Source organism: Vulpes vulpes, chromosome 12 (genome assembly GCF_048418805.1).
Source record: "Vulpes vulpes isolate BD-2025 chromosome 12, VulVul3, whole genome shotgun sequence".
Taxonomy (NCBI): domain Eukaryota; kingdom Metazoa; phylum Chordata; class Mammalia; order Carnivora; family Canidae; genus Vulpes; species Vulpes vulpes.
This window is the reverse complement of record NC_132791.1, coordinates 116,526,764-116,544,222: the sequence shown is the minus strand read 5'-3', so window position 1 is coordinate 116,544,222 and position 17,459 is coordinate 116,526,764. Positions and strand designations below refer to the sequence as shown.

The window sequence follows — 17,459 nt, the reverse complement described above, 5'->3', positions numbered from 1 at the left end:
ACTGATTCTGCAAATAACCTTCCTACCACTATCTCCTTTTCAATGATGATATTTACAGTAGGACGGCTGCCAGAACCACCTTATATAGGATGTGTCTCTTCTTTTTTTTTTGTTAACACTTAAACCCATCTCTAGTCATGACTGCTAGCAGCTGAGCCAACCTGAAGCTTGGGAGTTGGGGTTGAATACTAAACTCACTTTTCAAATATCCTTCTTGGGGCAGCCCGGGTGGCTCAGTGGTTTAGCGCCACCTTCAGCCCGGGGTGTGATACTGGAGACCCAGGATCAGGTCCCGCGTCTGGCTCCCTGCATGGAGCCTGCTTCTCCCTCTGCCTGTGTCTCTGCCTCTCTCTCTCTCTCTCTCTCTTTCTCTCCCTGTGTCCCTCATGAATAAATAAATTAAATATTTTTTAAATTAAAAAATAATAATAAAATATCCTTCTTCGCTTGTTTAGAAAATAAAGCTGAGAATTATCCCCTCTGTAAAGGGTTCTCAGTGACGCTTTAAGATCCTAGTCACTAAAAAATAAAATAAAATAATAAAATATAAAAAGATCGTAGTCACCGAGTATTTTGAATCCACTGCTCTGTGAATTCACCTTAACAACTAGGTGTTTGTGCATAGTCTCTAGCAGACCTCCAGCAACAGGAGGAGGAAACTTATGCAGATGCCTGTGATGAGTTCCTGGATCCCATCATGAGCACACTCATGTCCGACCCTGTGGTGCTGCCATCCTCCAGAGTCACTGTGGATAGATCCACCATTGCCAGACATTTGCTCAGGTACGCTAGCCCTGAAGAGCAGCCTCAAGACAACAGATACACATCTGTTTGCTGTCCTTTTTTCCCAGTTTCCCAATACAGTACTGTGTACCCAGTAGGTGCTCCGTATTGCTGATTTGTTAATGAGTTGGGGAGGCATTTCAGTAGAGGTGTATCACTTGATTGTTAACGATTTAAACATCCAAAACAGAACACTCTTGAGAAATGCTGGCTCCAGCCTTATCTCTTCTTGAGGAAATAATTTCTATCAGCATATGTCATAAATTATGTCAACCTGAAGTAAAAGTTGACTTGAACTCACTTTAATTGTATTTAAGTTGTAAAAATATAAATGACAAGTTTGTTTTGTTTGGTGTAAGTCAAGTTTTATGCTATAGCCATCATATATAGGTTAACCCAGTTTCTGCTGCTGCTGTTGTACTCAGCCATGGTGGCCATAAGTTTCACACAACCTGCAAGCGGGACCTGCTGCATTAGATAGAAGTGGGTACTGAGAAACTTTTTCTATTTAAAATTAAATTATATAAGTTGACCCAAATTTAAGGAAATACTGTTTTTTAAACATTGCAAAAGAGGATTTTTGACTTTGTGGTGTTTGGTATTTAAGCATTCGCTATATGCATAAATACTATAGTAGGTGGATGTCTTTTCCAAAGTGTCAGTGAAAATATCTATTTTATTGTGGCCTCAGGATACAGACAGAAAAGATATATCACCCCTTAAAGTATATTATAAACCTTCAGAGAACCGTAATCTGCATTTACGTGTGTTGTGATTAGCTAACAAAATCAGGTGTCAATCTACAAGGTTTTATGCCCTAACACCTTCAACTATCTTGAGAGCCTGTCACTGGAACCACAAGTGGCTCTGTGTGCTGACATGAGTGTCCAGACTCTCTACCTGAGGAAAATCAAATCAAGTATGATCTGAACAGCAGTGTTGAAATAAAGGTTGTTAAGAAGCAGAGAGACCGAGTAGCTAAGTCATCTGCAGAAATCCCAGAAACCCCATGAATCACTCTTTTCTCGTCTCCTTCTCTCTAACCTCAGGTCAGCGCCTGACACAGATGTACAGGGCATCTGGCTTCCATCTTAGAGGGAGACACGCCTGCACTTCTAGCTTGGGCTTCGGGTGTTAGAACTTACAGAAATAACCCCTTTCCCTTTTCTCTCTTTGTCCCAGTGACCAAACCGACCCCTTTAACCGTAGTCCCCTCACCATGGACCAGATCCGGCCAAACACAGAACTAAAAGAAAAAATCCAACGATGGCTCGCAGAGAGGAAACAACAAAAGGAGCAACTTGAATAAATACTGTGAACCAAACAAACCAAAAACAACCAACCCCAGAGTGTAGATAAACAATTGTTTGTGGTTTCTCTCTCCTTGGTTTTATTCCTTTTTCTTTCTTTCTTTCTTTCTTTCTTTCTTTCTTTCTTTTCTTTTTTTTTTTTTTTTTTTTTCACTAAATTAGAGAACTGCTCTTGCTGAAATTATGACAATTTAGATTTATTCCTAAGAACTTTACAGTGCTTTCCTGGCTTGCAGGAAATTACGCTGATTATAGCAGCACCAAGTTTAGAAATGATCATTCATTTGTACCCTTCATTCTCTCTTCTACTTTGCTTCCTTTTCCTACCTTAAGTTATATTAACTGCAACTACTGAAACCTCCTGCCACCCTACTGTTGCTCTGCCAAGAACTGCTCAGAGACCTTTGATGAGCCTGGCTTTTAAGTATATGACGTCATATATTCTGGCGACCACTTACACCATCAAAAGGTCCTGTATCATTGAGGTATTTACTGGTCTTCAGGACCCAGATGTCAGCCCTTTTCTTGTTACAGTTCTGCTGTTAACAGAATAACCTTTCACACAAAAGGAGATACCTTGATGTTTGAGTTGACTTTTGAATAGAATAGATGAGATTTTTAAAAAGGAATCTTAGGCAGTTTCTGTTGGTAGTTCTTAATTTTGTGTTACCTCGTAACTCAGAGATCCGATGGAAGATGAACACTCTCCCCTGGGGCTGTCATCACCACAAAAAAGTTAGCCCCATAATATTTTTTGCAGGATTGGTAGAACAAATGTGAATTTTTGACACTTTATTTAGAAAATTCTGAGGTGAAAGAAAAAAGGAGGCTGTTAGACCCTTTTTATCTTATGGAAATCTGTTGCTACAAGGACAAGGCTTGAGTGGAAAAGTTAGGGAACAAATATTGTAACCATGAAAGATGTCATTTTAAGACACTTAGCAACAGTATACTTCAGTATATATATACACACCACATGCATTTTTATATTGGTCTAGTGTCAACTGAGTACCACTTTATATTGTCTCTTCCGTGGTAAGATGTATGCAGTGTGTGGCCATGTTTATGGACACACTTAATCTAGAGAAAATTCTGAGACCATAATATGTATATAGTTAATGTTTGTTTGGGCTTGTGACCTAACTTCCAAGAGCTGCTTCTAACTCAGCCTTAGGTCATCAATTAACAAAGTAGGAATTTGAGCACAACCTTGTCTACAGCCGTTTTAAATATCCACACAGCTCCGTGTAGTTAGTAGGTGGATGGGCCCCACTTTTGCAAATTGAGCTTGTGCTCCCTGATACTCAGTTGCGGAGGGTAACATGCCAAATGAGGCACATTCCCCTGTGGACCATGTCACTGTCCCGGTAAGCCTGAAGATACCATAAATGACAAGAAAAGTGATAGCCAGAAACAGGGGTCATTTTCCTTTTTAACCATGGACTCTTCAAATCAGATGGTAGTTTTATGATATTCCAACACGATTTGCTCTACGCAGTCCTTAATGTGCTTTCAATGTCATTACTTGGAAAAACCTCACGTCGGAGGGCATCCCACATGAGGTGTAAAGTAGATGTTGCCTATTGCTGTGCTTAGAAATAAAAAAAGGAGTCCAGGACTCTTGGAAAAGCTAGAATGTAAGATATTAATTCAGTGTGCAAGTTGGGCCTTTAAGGCTTGGGTTAACAGGATTTGTTCCTTTTCTTCAAATGAGCTTCATTTTCCTATTTATTATCCTCCTTTACTTCACTGCGAATGAACTGTATATAAAATAAGTTTCTGTCTACTTGCATTTATCTTCCAAACCCAATGTAATAGGATGTTTTCTTTTCTTTTTTTTTTTTTTTAAAGTGGAGAAAATTGGAGGGAAAATGGGCACAAAACCTCAGAAGGCAGCTGTTTCCAGCAGCTTTCTAGTTAACAACCTCTATGCTGCCTCTTGTATCTGTGTCTGTATTCTACTTCTGTGGTCTTCAGATTGTAAGCCTTTTCTAGCAAGCTTTTATTTCTTTTTCTTGAAGTCTCTTTTCCTGAAACTTTTTATGAATGGCTACGGCACCATTAATGCTGCTGAGTATCTTTAAACTCATCAGAAAGGCAAGTGTATAGCTTAAGGTCACTGTTGGTAAGGAAACCAAGTGTCCTCTGTGCCTTTTTTTCTTTCCTTGGAGTAATTTAAGAACATCCCAAAAATGAGACTAAAAAATTATCATCTTGGTGAACACCATGGTGTGTATCTGTGCTTGGAAGCTTAAAGAGATGTTTTGTTGTCTGGAACTCAGAAACAGCTCTAAATCTATTAGAGACTTTCTGATCTACCTAGTTTTATGTGTTGGCTTTACTGGAGTATGATAGGAAAATGAAGACTCTTTATCAGCTCTGGTACTGCTTACCAAGAGGGTAATAACTAAACTTGGAAAATTATTTAAGTAGGCTTTATCAAGCAATCTTGGTTTGTGTTTGTTTTTTTAATATAGTTTGTAATGGATATGTAAAAACAAACTTTAAAGGTTTTTTAATGGTGCAGGTGAAAGTGCCAGTTGCTGTTTGGTATCACAGTCTACAAAAGCTTCATTACTTTATTTGATGCTGGTTGCTAAGCAGCCATTGCCCAGAGCATAAGTCTACTGGGTGCCTTTACAAGCCAGAGAGGCTGATGCTGCACTGTTGATGTCATGTGAGGAAATAATGCACATGCTCTAACTGCTACACGGGAAAACCTAGACACAAAAAATAAATAAAAAATAAAACAACAAAAAGGTTGGTTGAAATAAAATTTGATCAACCATAACTGTATTTTGAAACATTCCAGGAAGGTTACTTCTTGTCAAACTTGCCTGGGGGTGTTTGTTCAAAGCTTGTATTTAATAAATGAACACCTGACTTACAACCTTTGTTATCACTTCCTTCATTACAGTATGAAAAGCTTGTGGCAGTTTCAGAAATCCCTCTGAAATTTTAGGGGACTCTGACCTTTACTTCTCTAAGGTGACATCAAACATGGGTCACCCAGCTGAGCTAACCTCCCTTACCAGGCTTCTGGACCCTGGAGTTACCCAGATGAGTCTTAGGACATGTTTTTTCCTAATCAGTTCATTTCTGGCTTCACTTTTATCTGGCCTAAACCCCAGGTCTTTCATTTTAATCATTATTGTGTTCCCTGTCTTACCCCTGCGCTGTAAGACCTCGGTCTAGATGGACCCAGTCACTCCCCTGTTCCAGTATCCAAGCTACAGACTACTGTTGGGAGAAAAATGACATAATCTTTAGAGTACTATGACCACAAATCTGTGGTTGCTAACAGTGCCCAACAACCCTTCTGTGTCCAGAAATTCAACACCAAACCAAACTTTAACATTTTTCCACCAATCTTTCCAACCCTCCCAGTTTGCCTTCACTGAAGATCTTGACTTCCTCTTAACTGTTAAGATAGAGACCTCAGAATTTTCACTTTCAAACTTCTCTCCCATCATCCCATCCATGAACCAGGCCCCACGGTTCCAAGGCTAATCCCCACCGTTTTCTTTCTTGTCTCTTCAGATAATCTTAGTAATCCCCCTTCTCTATCTTCAGTTTCTTTTTTTTTCTTTTTTTTTTTTTATTTATGATAGTCACAGAAAGAGAGAGACAGAGACACAGGCAGAGGGAGAAGCAGGCTCCATGCACCAGGAGCCCGATGTGAGATTCGATCCCAGGTCTCCAGGATCGCGCCCTGGGCCAAAGGCAAGGGCCAAAGGCAAGCGCCAAACCACTGCGCCACCCAGGGATCCCCTATCTTCAGTTTCTACCTTAAGTTCCACAGCCTTACTTGGTTTTATATGGGGGGAGAGGAAGGACAGAGGGAGAAGGAAAGAATCTTAAGTAGGCTCCACGCCCAGGTGGAGCCCAACTTGGGGCTAGATCTCACACCCTGATATCATGACCTGAGCAGAAATCAAGAGTCTGAGGCCTAAGGACTGAGCCGCCCAGTGCCCCCTTACCTGGTTTTCTGACTCACATTCCTTATAGACATACGTACTCTGGCTTCTATCCTAATTTTCTGAAAAAGCTCTAGCTAATATTTTCCATATTGGTAAATTATCTTTCCCAACCTTAATTTGACTTCTCTGGAATACTAGGCAGCTGAATCACTCCTTCATTGAAATGATGCTCTTGGCTCCTGGATATCACCCCTAATTTTTCCTTCCACCTGACCATTCATTCCATCAATCAGATCTGCTCATGCTTCTCCAGGATACATTACTTATGTTTCTTGCATCGAATGCCACTTCCTACGTAAATCTTTTCTTCCACTCCTATTAAACTATAAAGTTTCGACCCAGTAGTACAGAGCTGTTGTGTTCTACATCACCTTAATCTCTAGCAATCTTCCCAGATCACCACCACCACTCCTACTCCCATACTAAGGCCCCTTCTCCTGTTTACACTGCAACCTCTTCAGATCCCAACTCTGCCACTCACTAGCTGTGTGGCCGTTTACCAATCCCAGTCTTAAATGGGGGACGCTGCCTGACACCACTCTACAGGCTTCCTTTAAATTCCAAAATGCCTGGAATACTGGAGACCCTCGGTAAATGTTTCGTTGCTCCCATCTGCATAGTTCCCTGCGACTCCCTAGGTAATTAGGGGAACTGGACTCCCAGCCCCGATTCAAGATGCGGGGGGAGGAGATGGGGATTAAGGAAAATCAGCCAAGGAAAAGCAAAGGACTGGATCGGAGGACAGGTGATGCGGCGCCTGCTCTGGCCATTACTTTCCGTGTTTGGCCGAGGACCCTGTCTGCCGTTATAAGACGACCGTCCTGGCCTAGGGAAGCCCTAGAGACGCCTTCCCCTCCTGACTTCCTCGCCGGCCGCACCGGGGACAAGGGCGCAGGTGGGCGCCGCGGCCAGCACGGGAAGCTCACGGCGCATGCGCCCGTCCTCCGCCCGCCGGCCTTCCGGGCCTCCGACGGCGGCTGCCCCAAGAAATGCCTGTGTCCCCGCCGAAGCCCGTCGCCCTCCGCGTGCTCTCCGGCCTCGCCTGTTCACACCCACATTCTCCTCTGCGACGGAAGAAAGTAATCGGGCCGGCTAGATTCCGGAAAGATCGCAGAACGCCTGAATACCTCGGACCGGCGCGGAGAGAGAGAGCCCGCCCTTGGGAGCGGAACGGGGTCCTGCGGCGGGTCCTTCCGGGCGGTGACATTCAGCGGCCGTGCGGGGCGACGGGACGTCCCTCTCGGAGCCATGGCCCAGTTCGTCCGTAACCTCGCCGAGAAGGCTCCGGCGCTGCTGAACGGTGAGCGCGGCCGCGGCCCGGGGCGGGAGGCCTGAGAAGACGACGCGGGCGGTGGTACCTCGAGGGCGGCGCGGGAGCCGGGGGGCGGGGGGGGGGGACGGCCGGGGCGGGGGCGGCGGGGGCCGGCCCGCGACTGTCCTCTAGCCTTCGCCCCCTGTCCCGCAGCTTGGGTCCTCGGTGCCACCTACGAAGGGAGGAAGGGGCGTGCGGGCAGGCTGGGGTCGCCCTCTCTGCCGCCGTTTGCCCCCTTCGGCCTCGGGGGGCGGGGGTCCGGCGGGGGTCCGGCCTGCGGCGGAGCGACGGCAGGAGGGCACGGGCCCGCCGAGCGCCGTAGATCGTCTGCCTCTCAGACGGGCCACCTGGAAGGCTGCGTGACTGGGGATGGGTGTGCTGCCCCGGAACGTGGGCTCTGCCCTCGTCCTGGCCGGGTTGTGAAGTTGCTGCTTTAATGGAAATTCTAGGCGGAATTGAGCTTTGTAGACCTGGGGTATCCCTGACTCCAACAGACCTAGGAAGGGAGGCGTGTCCACAGCCATCTTTATTATTCTGGCCTAATATTCATGGGCTTTTTCATGAATGAAAGCCCAGCTGGCGGACCGCTGTACTTAAGACCAACCCTGAAGAGTCCCAGCCCTGAGTAGCAGCCTCTTCAGTCCAAAGTAGCGCGCTGGTCTGCTGGGTAGCAGGGTGTTCGTTTTATCCGCAAGGCGAGAAAGTAAGACCGGGGAGCGGCTTTCACCGGGCGTGTTGTATCCTGGGAAGCGGTTGAAGCACAGACCCCTAGCTTTCGCTCAGATTTGATCGTGAAACGTGAATGGAAACCATTTTGCGAACACCTGTATTTTTTAACCCATTTTACTGTGATTAGTATCTTAATCATCTTCCTTTCCTCCTGTCAGCAGCCAAACAGTGAGTTGTTGAAGGCCTGGTAATGCCAAATACAGTAATGCTGGAGTGTCTCCTACACGACCCCCACAATCTACTAACTTAACACATTTTCCTGAAGCGCTTAAGTTTGCAGCGTATGACGGTACCTATTGTGATAAAGCTCTATAATTGTATATAAATTAAAAAGAAGAAATTGTGGGCTTCGTCCTTTGGACTTTGTGGATGATTCGAAGAAAAAAAAAATTGTTTCAGGTGGATCTCCCCTCCCCCAGCATGGTTTTCATATCTTTCAGGTGATGGGTTTGAAACTTAATTTTTTTTTTTTTAAGATTTTATTTATTTATTCATGACAGACATAGAGACCGGGGAGGGAGAGGCAGAGACACAGGCAGAGAGAGAAGCAGGCCCCATGCAGGAAGCCCGACATTGGGACTCAGTCCCGGGACCCAAGAATCACACCCTAAGCCAAAGGCAGCGGTGGCTCAGCGCTAAATCGCTGGGCCACCGGGGCTGCCCTGAAACTGATTTTAATAATAAAATTCAAAAAGAAAAATAATACAAAAAAATTTTATCAAAAAATAAACTCCTCTATCATTGTAATTAAAAGATAACAGTTGTTATTCTTCCAAAAGCACTCAGCTGGGGCCAGACTTAAATGCAGAAATGTATTTTGCTTTGTAACATGGTTCAGTATGTTATGTGTACTTTGAGTATCTAATAAAAATTGGGACACCTGGCTAGCTCAGTAAATGGAGCCCGCAACTCTTGATCTTGGGGTTGTGGGTTCAAGCCCCACGTTGGATAGAGATGAGTTAAAGATAAAATCTTTTTTAACAAGACTTTTTTTTTTTTTTTTAAAGATTTTATTCATTTATTCATGAGAGACACAGAGAGAGAGAGGGAAAGACATAGAGGGAGAAGCAGACTCCTCACAGGGAGCCTGATAAGAGACTTGCTGGACCTGGGATCACACCCTGAACCAAAGGCAGCTGTTCAACCACCCAGGCGTCCCTAAAAAGATTTTTAAAAAAAATAGCATAGAAGCACCTGACTAGCTTAGTCTATAGAGCAAGATTCTTGATCTCTAGGTCGTGAGTTTGAGCCCCATGTTTGGCCTAGAGTTGTTTTTGTTTCTTTTTTATATATAGTTTACTTTTAAAAAATTTCTTACTGTATCTGTTAATTCTCCTGGGAGCACAAGGAAGCTTACAGGAATAAGTAACTTCCCCAGGGAAGTCATGGAGTCCGATTTTTTTTTCTTTCCTATTTATTAAACTTGAGACTTTTTTTTTTTTAAGATGTATTTATTTATTCATGAGAGAGGCAGAGACATAGGCTTAGAGAGAAGCAGGCTTCTTGCAGGGAGCCTGATGTGGGACTCGATCTCCGGACCCAGGATCATGTCCTGAGCCAAAGGCAGACGCTCAACCGCTGAGCCACCCAGGCGTCCCCAAACTTGCGACTTTATTTGGATTTTACCAGCTTTGCATTAATCTCTTTCTGTTCCAGAAGCCCATCCAGGTTCCATGTTGTACTGAGTTTTTAATCTTCATAGTTTCCTCTGAATTGTAACACTTTAATATCAGGGTTTTTTACTTCCCACAATCTTGACAGTTTTTAAGCTATCTATGTAGATACCTGTTGAGGTATCCTGTAAAGATGTTCTCTATTCTGTATTTGTCTGGTATTTTTCTCATGAGTAGTTTGGAGCTGTGGGTTTTGAGAAAGAATAACACAAAAGTGAAATGCCATAATCACCTGTCAGGGTGTATGTGATACCCATTTAATATCACTGGTGAAATTAGCTTTCATCATTTGGTTATGGTTAGTGTTGCTGGGTTTCTTACTGTAAGGTTACTGTTTTTCCTTTCCCATAATCTATTCTTCAGAAGCAAGTAACCAAGTCTAGTTCGTGGTGTGCATTGAGGGGGTAGGGAGCAGCTGCCAACAGCAGGGATTCCATCTCCTGTAGGAAGGAGTATTTACATATAATTAAATGGAATTCTATCAGAAAGATTTGTTCTTCCCAGTTGTTTATTTAGTGGTGTGTTGTATGGATTCATGTACATTTGTTTCGTACTTCCTACCTCCAATAGTATGTTTTGTTCAAATTGTTGCAGCCGGGGATCCCTGGGTGGCTCAGTGGTTTAGCGCCTGCCTTCGGCCCCGGGTGTGATCCTGGAGACCCGGGATCAAGTCCCACATCGGGCTCCCTGCATGGAGCCTGCTTCTCCCTCTGCCTGTGTCTCTGCCTTTCTCTCTCTATGTGTCTCTCATGAATAAATAAATAAAATCTTTTAAAAAAAAATTGTTGCAGCCTTGGCCATTGAAAACTCTTTCAGGTTGGCATCTCTGTCCTCTTGACCTACCCCCGTTCTTGTACTACAAAATCCTTCAGACTCAAGTTAAATTTTCCTTGCCCCAGCCTTAGAATCCACCATTTCTCCAAGGAGCCCTAGTTTCTTTTGTTGGACAATGGTATTTTGAAACTAATATCTAGGCACCAAATAAATTTCTTGCTACTAGATTGCTAGAATATCATTGCTTCTATGCCCTCTTTAAGGGTGTGTATGTAGTAACCCATGTGTATACATGCATATATATGGTGGTCTCTGTATCTGTCCATCTGTAAATATATTAAACTACATATGAGTTCATATGAATGTCTCCAACTCTAATCTAGTACCATGGTGTTATTCTTGCTTCTTTTCTTGCCTATTTGTCATTTTCCTCTCCTACAGTGACAAATCTGGCTCCCATCATCCACCATTTATTTACCTATTTTTTTTAAAGGATGAAATATATGTGTTTTGAAGATAATTTTAAAGACAGTTACACAAGACTTTGTACTATGCGATAGTCCCATTTTACAGGCACTGTCAGTTCTATGTAGAACTGAGAACCTTGTGTCTGCTCATGGCCCTAAGCACGAAGGATGATGCAGATAGTAATTCTCAGTAGTGAAATACCCAAATTCAGGAAGCTAATAATAGGAAAAGTACCAAGAGCCTTGGATAATCCATCTTTGAATAGTAATTTATGGATGTTCATGCAAGTGTGCTGTTTTTATCACATTTGTCTTGTAACTTTCTTATAAAATGCCTTTTTCTTTCTGAAGTCACTACCATAATCTTACATCTATTCTGGTTATTAAGAATTTTTTGTTCTCTGAAATAGTAACTACCTTGAGGAATTTCAGCATAGTAATAGATCTGAGTTTGGGCTGCTCTGAACAATACATGTAGGTCTTATTTTTATTATTTGTGTTGTTTTGAAGGAGGAGCAGCTGGGCTTTTGTTAAAGAAAGATTTAATTCACATATTGATGAGGATACCAAAAATGGGCCCTAATTGGTATAATTCCATCTGGATTTGTAGCCAACATTGTGACAAGTTTTAATCTTATTCTTAAGGATGCGTTCTCTGTAACTCCTTCCCTCCCTTTCTGCACTTCGTCTCTCCCAATTTTCTACTCCTCTACCAAGAAAATGGTTACATTGCTGCTGTTTTCTTGTCTCTGAATCCAGCTTCTAGTGACTTTACAGTTAGCTAGATTTGCCATTCATAAGTAACAGTACTAGCTGGCCACTAGTGAAGTCCTGGCATAATTGAATGTGCTTATAGCTTCCTGCCTGATTGAACTTCCCTGTGACACAGGTGTTCTGCATCTTTAAAAGCCTCTTGTTACCAGGGAGCAGCTTTGACTTTTCACACCGGGTGCACATTTGGTACAAGCAGTGAATGAATGTGATGCATGAATAAATATTTGTGTCCAGCCCACACATCTGCTTCTTTCGGTCTCTAGTGAGTTCATCCTCGTTTTTTTGTTTTGTTTTGTTTTGTTTTCCAGCTGCTGTGACTTACTCGAAGCCTCGATTGGCCACATTTTGGCACTATGCCAGGGTTGAGCTGGTTCCTCCAACCCCTGCTGAGATCCCTACAGCTATTCAGAGCTTGAAAAAAATAGTCAAGAGTGCTCAAACTGGTAGCTTCAAACAGCTCACAGTTAAGGTAACTATGGCTAAATGAAAACGTATGTGCATAACAAAATGTCTTCCCTTGGGAGTTTTCTGATTGTTTTGATTAATATATGTATTTTCCAGTGAGGCTGAAACCTACATTATGAGAGATAATCTCTTTCTTGACTGCTGAGAAAGATATTTACCTTTCTGATTTTGTCATCTCGGTTGAAATAATTCAGCTATTTTATGTCTTCGTTTCCTATTAGTCTTATGACAAAGACACAAGCATTTTTACTGGGCAACTTTTTTTCTCTCTCCTATTTTGGTTAGTATACTAAAATAGGATGGCTTACTTTGCTGATTCTATACTTTTTTTCATCTGTAGGCCTGGAAATATTCCCAGTTTAGCCAAAAGATTTCTTGGACTATCAGGCGGCTAACACTCACATGAAAGATAAAAATATCAAAACCTAGCAAGCATATCATGTAATATGAAGGGCTATTGAAATGCATTAAGATAAAATCTAAAGACTATAAGAATTAGAACTTGGATTTTATGTTTGCTTGCCTGAGCCAAACACAGAATACAAAAAAACCTAAATAACTAAATTATTGCCGACTCTAGAATCTACATCCTAGAAAACCGTTTTTTCAGGAGACCTCTGGTATTTCTGGTCTAGTTTGAAGGGGAAAATTAAAATTCACATCCAGGTGCTAAAAGGAAAAGGCTCAGTGTTGTTGTGGAAAAATAATTTTTTTCAACTAGAGTTTCACGATCTATAGCTGTGCTTGCATGCAACATTGCTTTTTGGAACCAGTCATGTGCTTTTTCTCTCAGGACAATAAAACATTGATCTGTGAAACTGAGTAATTACTGAATACTTAGAAAGAGCTAAACCAAATAATAAATGAATAAAGGAGAAGACAAAGCTCTTCATCTCTCAACAAATTCCCTTTGACCAGACAGAAATGTCTATTCAGAGACTTACCTTCCTATAGCCATCCTTTCATATGAATGCCCTGTCTAAATGTGTCAGCTCTTTCCAGGATGTGGGTTGTTTTAGGGCTCATAAAGTGTCTCATAAACTAATAATGAAAGGGTTAAGTCAGTTCAGGTCTTTAAAGAATGCTTTGAAAGAATTTATAAGCTCTGGACTACTTACCTTACATAATTGAAAGTTCAAGTGTTCTCAGCAGTTGAACAAAGTTAACATCAGTAAATCTTGACTTTGGCTAAAACTGCTCTCTAAATGAATAGCATCCTTACATTTTCTGTTACTTAATCCTGGAAAAGAATACTTTTAAATATGTAAGGAAGAAATACACATTAAAATTTGTGCTGCTTTTTTCAGGAAGCTCTGCTGAATGGTTTGGTGGCCACCGAGGTGTGGATGTGGTTTTATGTCGGCGAGATCATAGGCAAGCGTGGCATCATTGGCTATAATGTTTGAAGACCAATCTTTAACATCTCTTTCTATGTGGCTTATAATTTGAGTGTTCTTGGACCATATGTGATCAGACTGGTATTTGAATAAAATAAGATAATGTATCAAAATCAGTGTTTTCTCTATCAGATACTACATGGAAGGATCACAGTTTCTCTTAATAATAAGATGGATTGTCTTTTTGCTTTAATACATTAATACAGCTTTTGGGGCATGTCTTTTGCATAGCCTAAAATCAGAAAGGATGAAGGATGTATGTGAATATACCAACCTGGGAAATACATTTATAAGAATAACATTCTAATTTGAAGATTTGAAATATATGATAAATTTATTTTATTTCCAGAATAGTCAGAGGAAAGGTCTTGGGAGAACTAGGATTTGCTACAGTAGGAAAAATAGCAATACCACATGCCAAAGTGATATGGTTAAATCATGTCTGTGATATAAAGAATAAAATTTCAGTGGTTTCTTTTTGCTGGAATCAGAGATAACACCTGCATTTATAAATGTTAAAGTACTTGGTGGTATTCTAAGTAAGTATGACATCTTTAACACCAGGACAGAGCTACTGAGAGCCACAACCTCCTTTTTAAATCTAATTTTGATGTGTGTTGTATTACTAATCTATTCAGTTTTATGGTTTTTAGAACCCATCTTTGGAAAAATAAAATACCCTATGGATATTAAATAGTTATAAATTTAGTATCCTCCATGGTTCTGAAGCATACATTATACTCTAAAATAAATAGAAATGCTTGCTACTGGTCTGTCAAGCTATTGTATTGAGGATACAGGAGAGACTTAATCATTCATTGGCTTTTGGGGGTTTTCACCATCTTTGAATGGCTTATTGGTATGTTTCTAAATCCATTATAACTCCTGCAGCCATCGTAAAACATGCATTACCACCTGATAACCAGAAGCTAACTGCGTATTAGAAAAGCATCATGGTTCACAGTACAGTATTAATCCTTTAGTACTATTGAACATTTATCCAGTCTATCTCAAATTTATCCACTGCACTTAGAAAACTAAGCTTTAGCTTAGTCAAGGGTTTTCCTAAGTGATCAGCAGGAAAGTCTCCACAGAGGCTGCTGCTCTTCTGAAATTAAGTAATGCCTAACTTACCACTTCTTCCAGTAATCACAGGTGGTCAAAACTGAAACTACCTCTTCAAAAGGCATTCAGTAACTTAAAATACGCATGGTGAAAGACTGAAAGTTACTACAAAAGTCATGGTGATCTTTAGGAGTTTCTCCATTTCACACAATGTATATTAAAATTAATAAATTATAAGGTATGAGATCAGCTAGCACTAATAACCAACAAGGCATAGTTGATTCATGATGTAATTTTTTGGTAACCATCTGGTCACACACACCCAGAAAGTCCTCAAAATAAACATTTGCTACTCACTTCACTGCAACTTCCTTCTCTGTCATACAACACACGTCCTATGTGTGGTGGCTAATAGTGCATGTACAGTATTTTCTTAAATATAGAAAATAGTTAAAATAGCGGTGGGCTCCTTGAAGTGGCAACTTTGCTAGCCAGTTACCTTTTGCCCTCCTGAACCCCAAAAGTCTTGTCTCCTAGTAAAGAACTGTTGAGGCTGGCTTTCACTGAATCTGTGTACCAAGTATCTGCCATTGACCACTTCAGCATACCTCAGATCTTCATTGTGAGCCTTCTGAATCCAGGCACTGTGGTGGAGACATGAATGTCCCCTTTTTCAGTGTTTGGTCTGGTGAGAGATAATTTAAGCATGCAGTTACAACAATGTGAGAAGAACTAATGAGAGAAGTGGAAAGTCCGCTTGAAAGAGTCTAACCCAGACTTGAGAAGGGGACTCAAGGGAAGCTGTCACAGGAATCAATATCAAAAGTAAACCGGGGGGGATCCCTGGGTGGCTCAGCGGTTTAGTGCTGCCTTCAGCCCAGGGTTTGATCCTGGAGACCCGGGATCAAGTCCCACGTTGGGTTCCCTGCATGGAGCCTGCGTCTCCCTCTGCCTATGTCTCTGCCTCTCTCTATGTCTCTCATGAATAAATAAGTAAAATATTAATAAAATAAATAAACCGGAAGACTAAGAGCCAAGAATGGGATATGGTACCCCAGGCAGGTACAACAGCCTGAGTAAAGGCTATTAAGTCAGAAAAAGTAAAGCACGCTAGAGGTTGTGAAAGAACTTAACATGTGACTGAATCCCCAGGTAGTGTTATAAGACCAGGGAACAGGGACCAGATCTTGGAAGTGCCTTTAACACCGTATGAAGGATTGTACTGTCAAGACCAGTGAATAGGCAACCATGGAAGGATTTGACAAGGCACAATTTCTCCCCTTGATTTGTATGGTCTGACAGCAGCAGGCGATTTCAATTCCAGGTAACAGAAGCCAGGACAGAAACCCACGTGGGGTGCATATAAGAGCACAGGTGGCTCTGCACTTTTCTCAGTGTGTAGGAGCACAGACATTCTTAGTACAGGGCACCAGCAAAGAGGGGAGGTGACGGGCTGCTGAAGTTCAACCCAGTCATACATGGTTGTCTATACCTGTGGTCCAAAGGTAGGATTTCTTTTTCTTTTGTTTGTTCGTGTTTTGGTTTTTTTTTTTTTAAGATTTTATTTATTCATGGGAGACACGGAGAGAGGCAGAGACATAGGCAGAGAGAGAAGCAAGCTCCCTGTGGGGAGCCCAACGCAGGACTCCATCCTGGAACTCCGGGATCACACCCTGAGCCAAAGGCAGATGGATGCTCAACCACTGAGCCATCCAGGTGTCCCCAAAGGTAGAATTTCTAAGGAAACCACTATGTAAAAATAAATTTTCCACATGAATGTCAGTAAATATCAGCCATTTTAGAAGGCTTTCATTTCAAGATCACATGGATGTGAAACTGTCTACACTTAATCCTTTGTTCTATACACCTCATGCTCTCCTTGTTTCTTCTGCCCTGATTTCTGAGGATAGCTCAATGCACTTTACTTTCTTCATATCCTCAAAGCACTTGCACTATGTCATTTCACCCTCGACTTTTCCCTCAGGTATGTGGCATAAATGATAGACCCATTTAATAGGTACTAAGCAGAAACATTAAATGATCCCATGAGTAATAAGTGGCATCCCAAACTGGGCCCAGATAATGACCCCATGTCATAGTCTATGCCCTGACTTCATAGTTTATGCCTGACCGCCTCATAAACCTCCCTGTATTGTACTTTCACAGTTCCATTCTATAATGTTCTATTTTGCCCTACTATCAAGCTACTTAAGCTTTATTGTCCCATCAGATATCATCCTACCTAAACTCATGTAAAGTGACATCTAACTTTGTGAGACTTAATATTTCCTAGTTAGCATACTTTTTATTTCTTCCAGAAATTAATTGCTATGGTTATCACTCAAGATAACCACAAAGCAGCTCCACCAGAGATCCCCTTAGCAGGGAACCCACACTGAACTGCTTACCCCACTACTATTAAAGTATTGACATGGAAGACCCTTGATGATCTGCCTGTAGCCTTGCCTTAATCTCATTTTGCTACCAGCCTTTGCTTCAGCCACACAATTTCCAACCAGTCCCCATAAAAGCCAACTTTAGATCTCATCACATTATCCACTATTCCTGATGGTTGCAGTTCATTAGTCACCAAACTGTTCTTTATTTCATTTTTTTAATGTTTACTTTTTTCAATTTTTTTTGAACATTTTATTTATTCAGACACAGAGAGAGAGGCAGAGACAGGCAGAGGGAGAAGCAGGCTCCATGCAGGGAGCCCGACGTGGGACT

The 17,459-nt window shown here is 41.8% G+C and overlaps 2 protein-coding genes across 4 annotated transcripts in view; both read left to right on the top strand.

The window, feature by feature from the left end:
* Positions 1–4,983, top strand: part of UBE4A (ubiquitination factor E4A) — a 38,269-nt gene extending 33,286 nt beyond the window's left edge. For all 3 annotated transcript variants that reach the window (XM_025999134.2, XM_025999135.2, XM_072729644.1), the window contains 2 exons: positions 626–783; positions 1,966–4,983. In XM_025999134.2, coding sequence (XP_025854919.1) covers positions 626–783; positions 1,966–2,092 — 285 coding nt within the window. In that variant the 3' untranslated portion in view covers positions 2,093–4,983. The remainder of the gene's footprint in view (positions 1–625; positions 784–1,965) is intronic.
* A 1,813-nt stretch (positions 4,984–6,796) lies between these two features.
* Positions 6,797–14,431, top strand: ATP5MG (ATP synthase membrane subunit g). The gene is made up of 3 exons (XM_025999133.2): positions 6,797–7,373; positions 12,111–12,271; positions 13,575–14,431. Exons 1-3 carry the CDS (start codon positions 7,322–7,324, stop codon positions 13,671–13,673), a joined length of 312 nt encoding a protein of 103 aa, XP_025854918.1. The 5' UTR covers positions 6,797–7,321; the 3' UTR covers positions 13,674–14,431.
* Positions 14,432–17,459: the final 3,028 nt, after the last annotated feature.

What these genes read in the sequence shown, in the direction of transcription:
- ATP5MG (XM_025999133.2), top strand. Translation starts at nt 7,322, where the DNA reads ATGGCCCAGTTCGTCCGTAACCTCGCCGAGAAGGCTCCGGCGCTGCTG. An exon ending in GGCTCCGGCGCTGCTGAACG is followed by an intron (nt 7,374 to 12,110) that starts GTGAGCGCGGCC and finishes TTTGTTTTCCAG; the next exon opens with CTGCTGTGACTTACTCGAAG. An exon ending in TCAAACAGCTCACAGTTAAG is followed by an intron (nt 12,272 to 13,574) that starts GTAACTATGGCT and finishes TGCTTTTTTCAG; the next exon opens with GAAGCTCTGCTGAATGGTTT.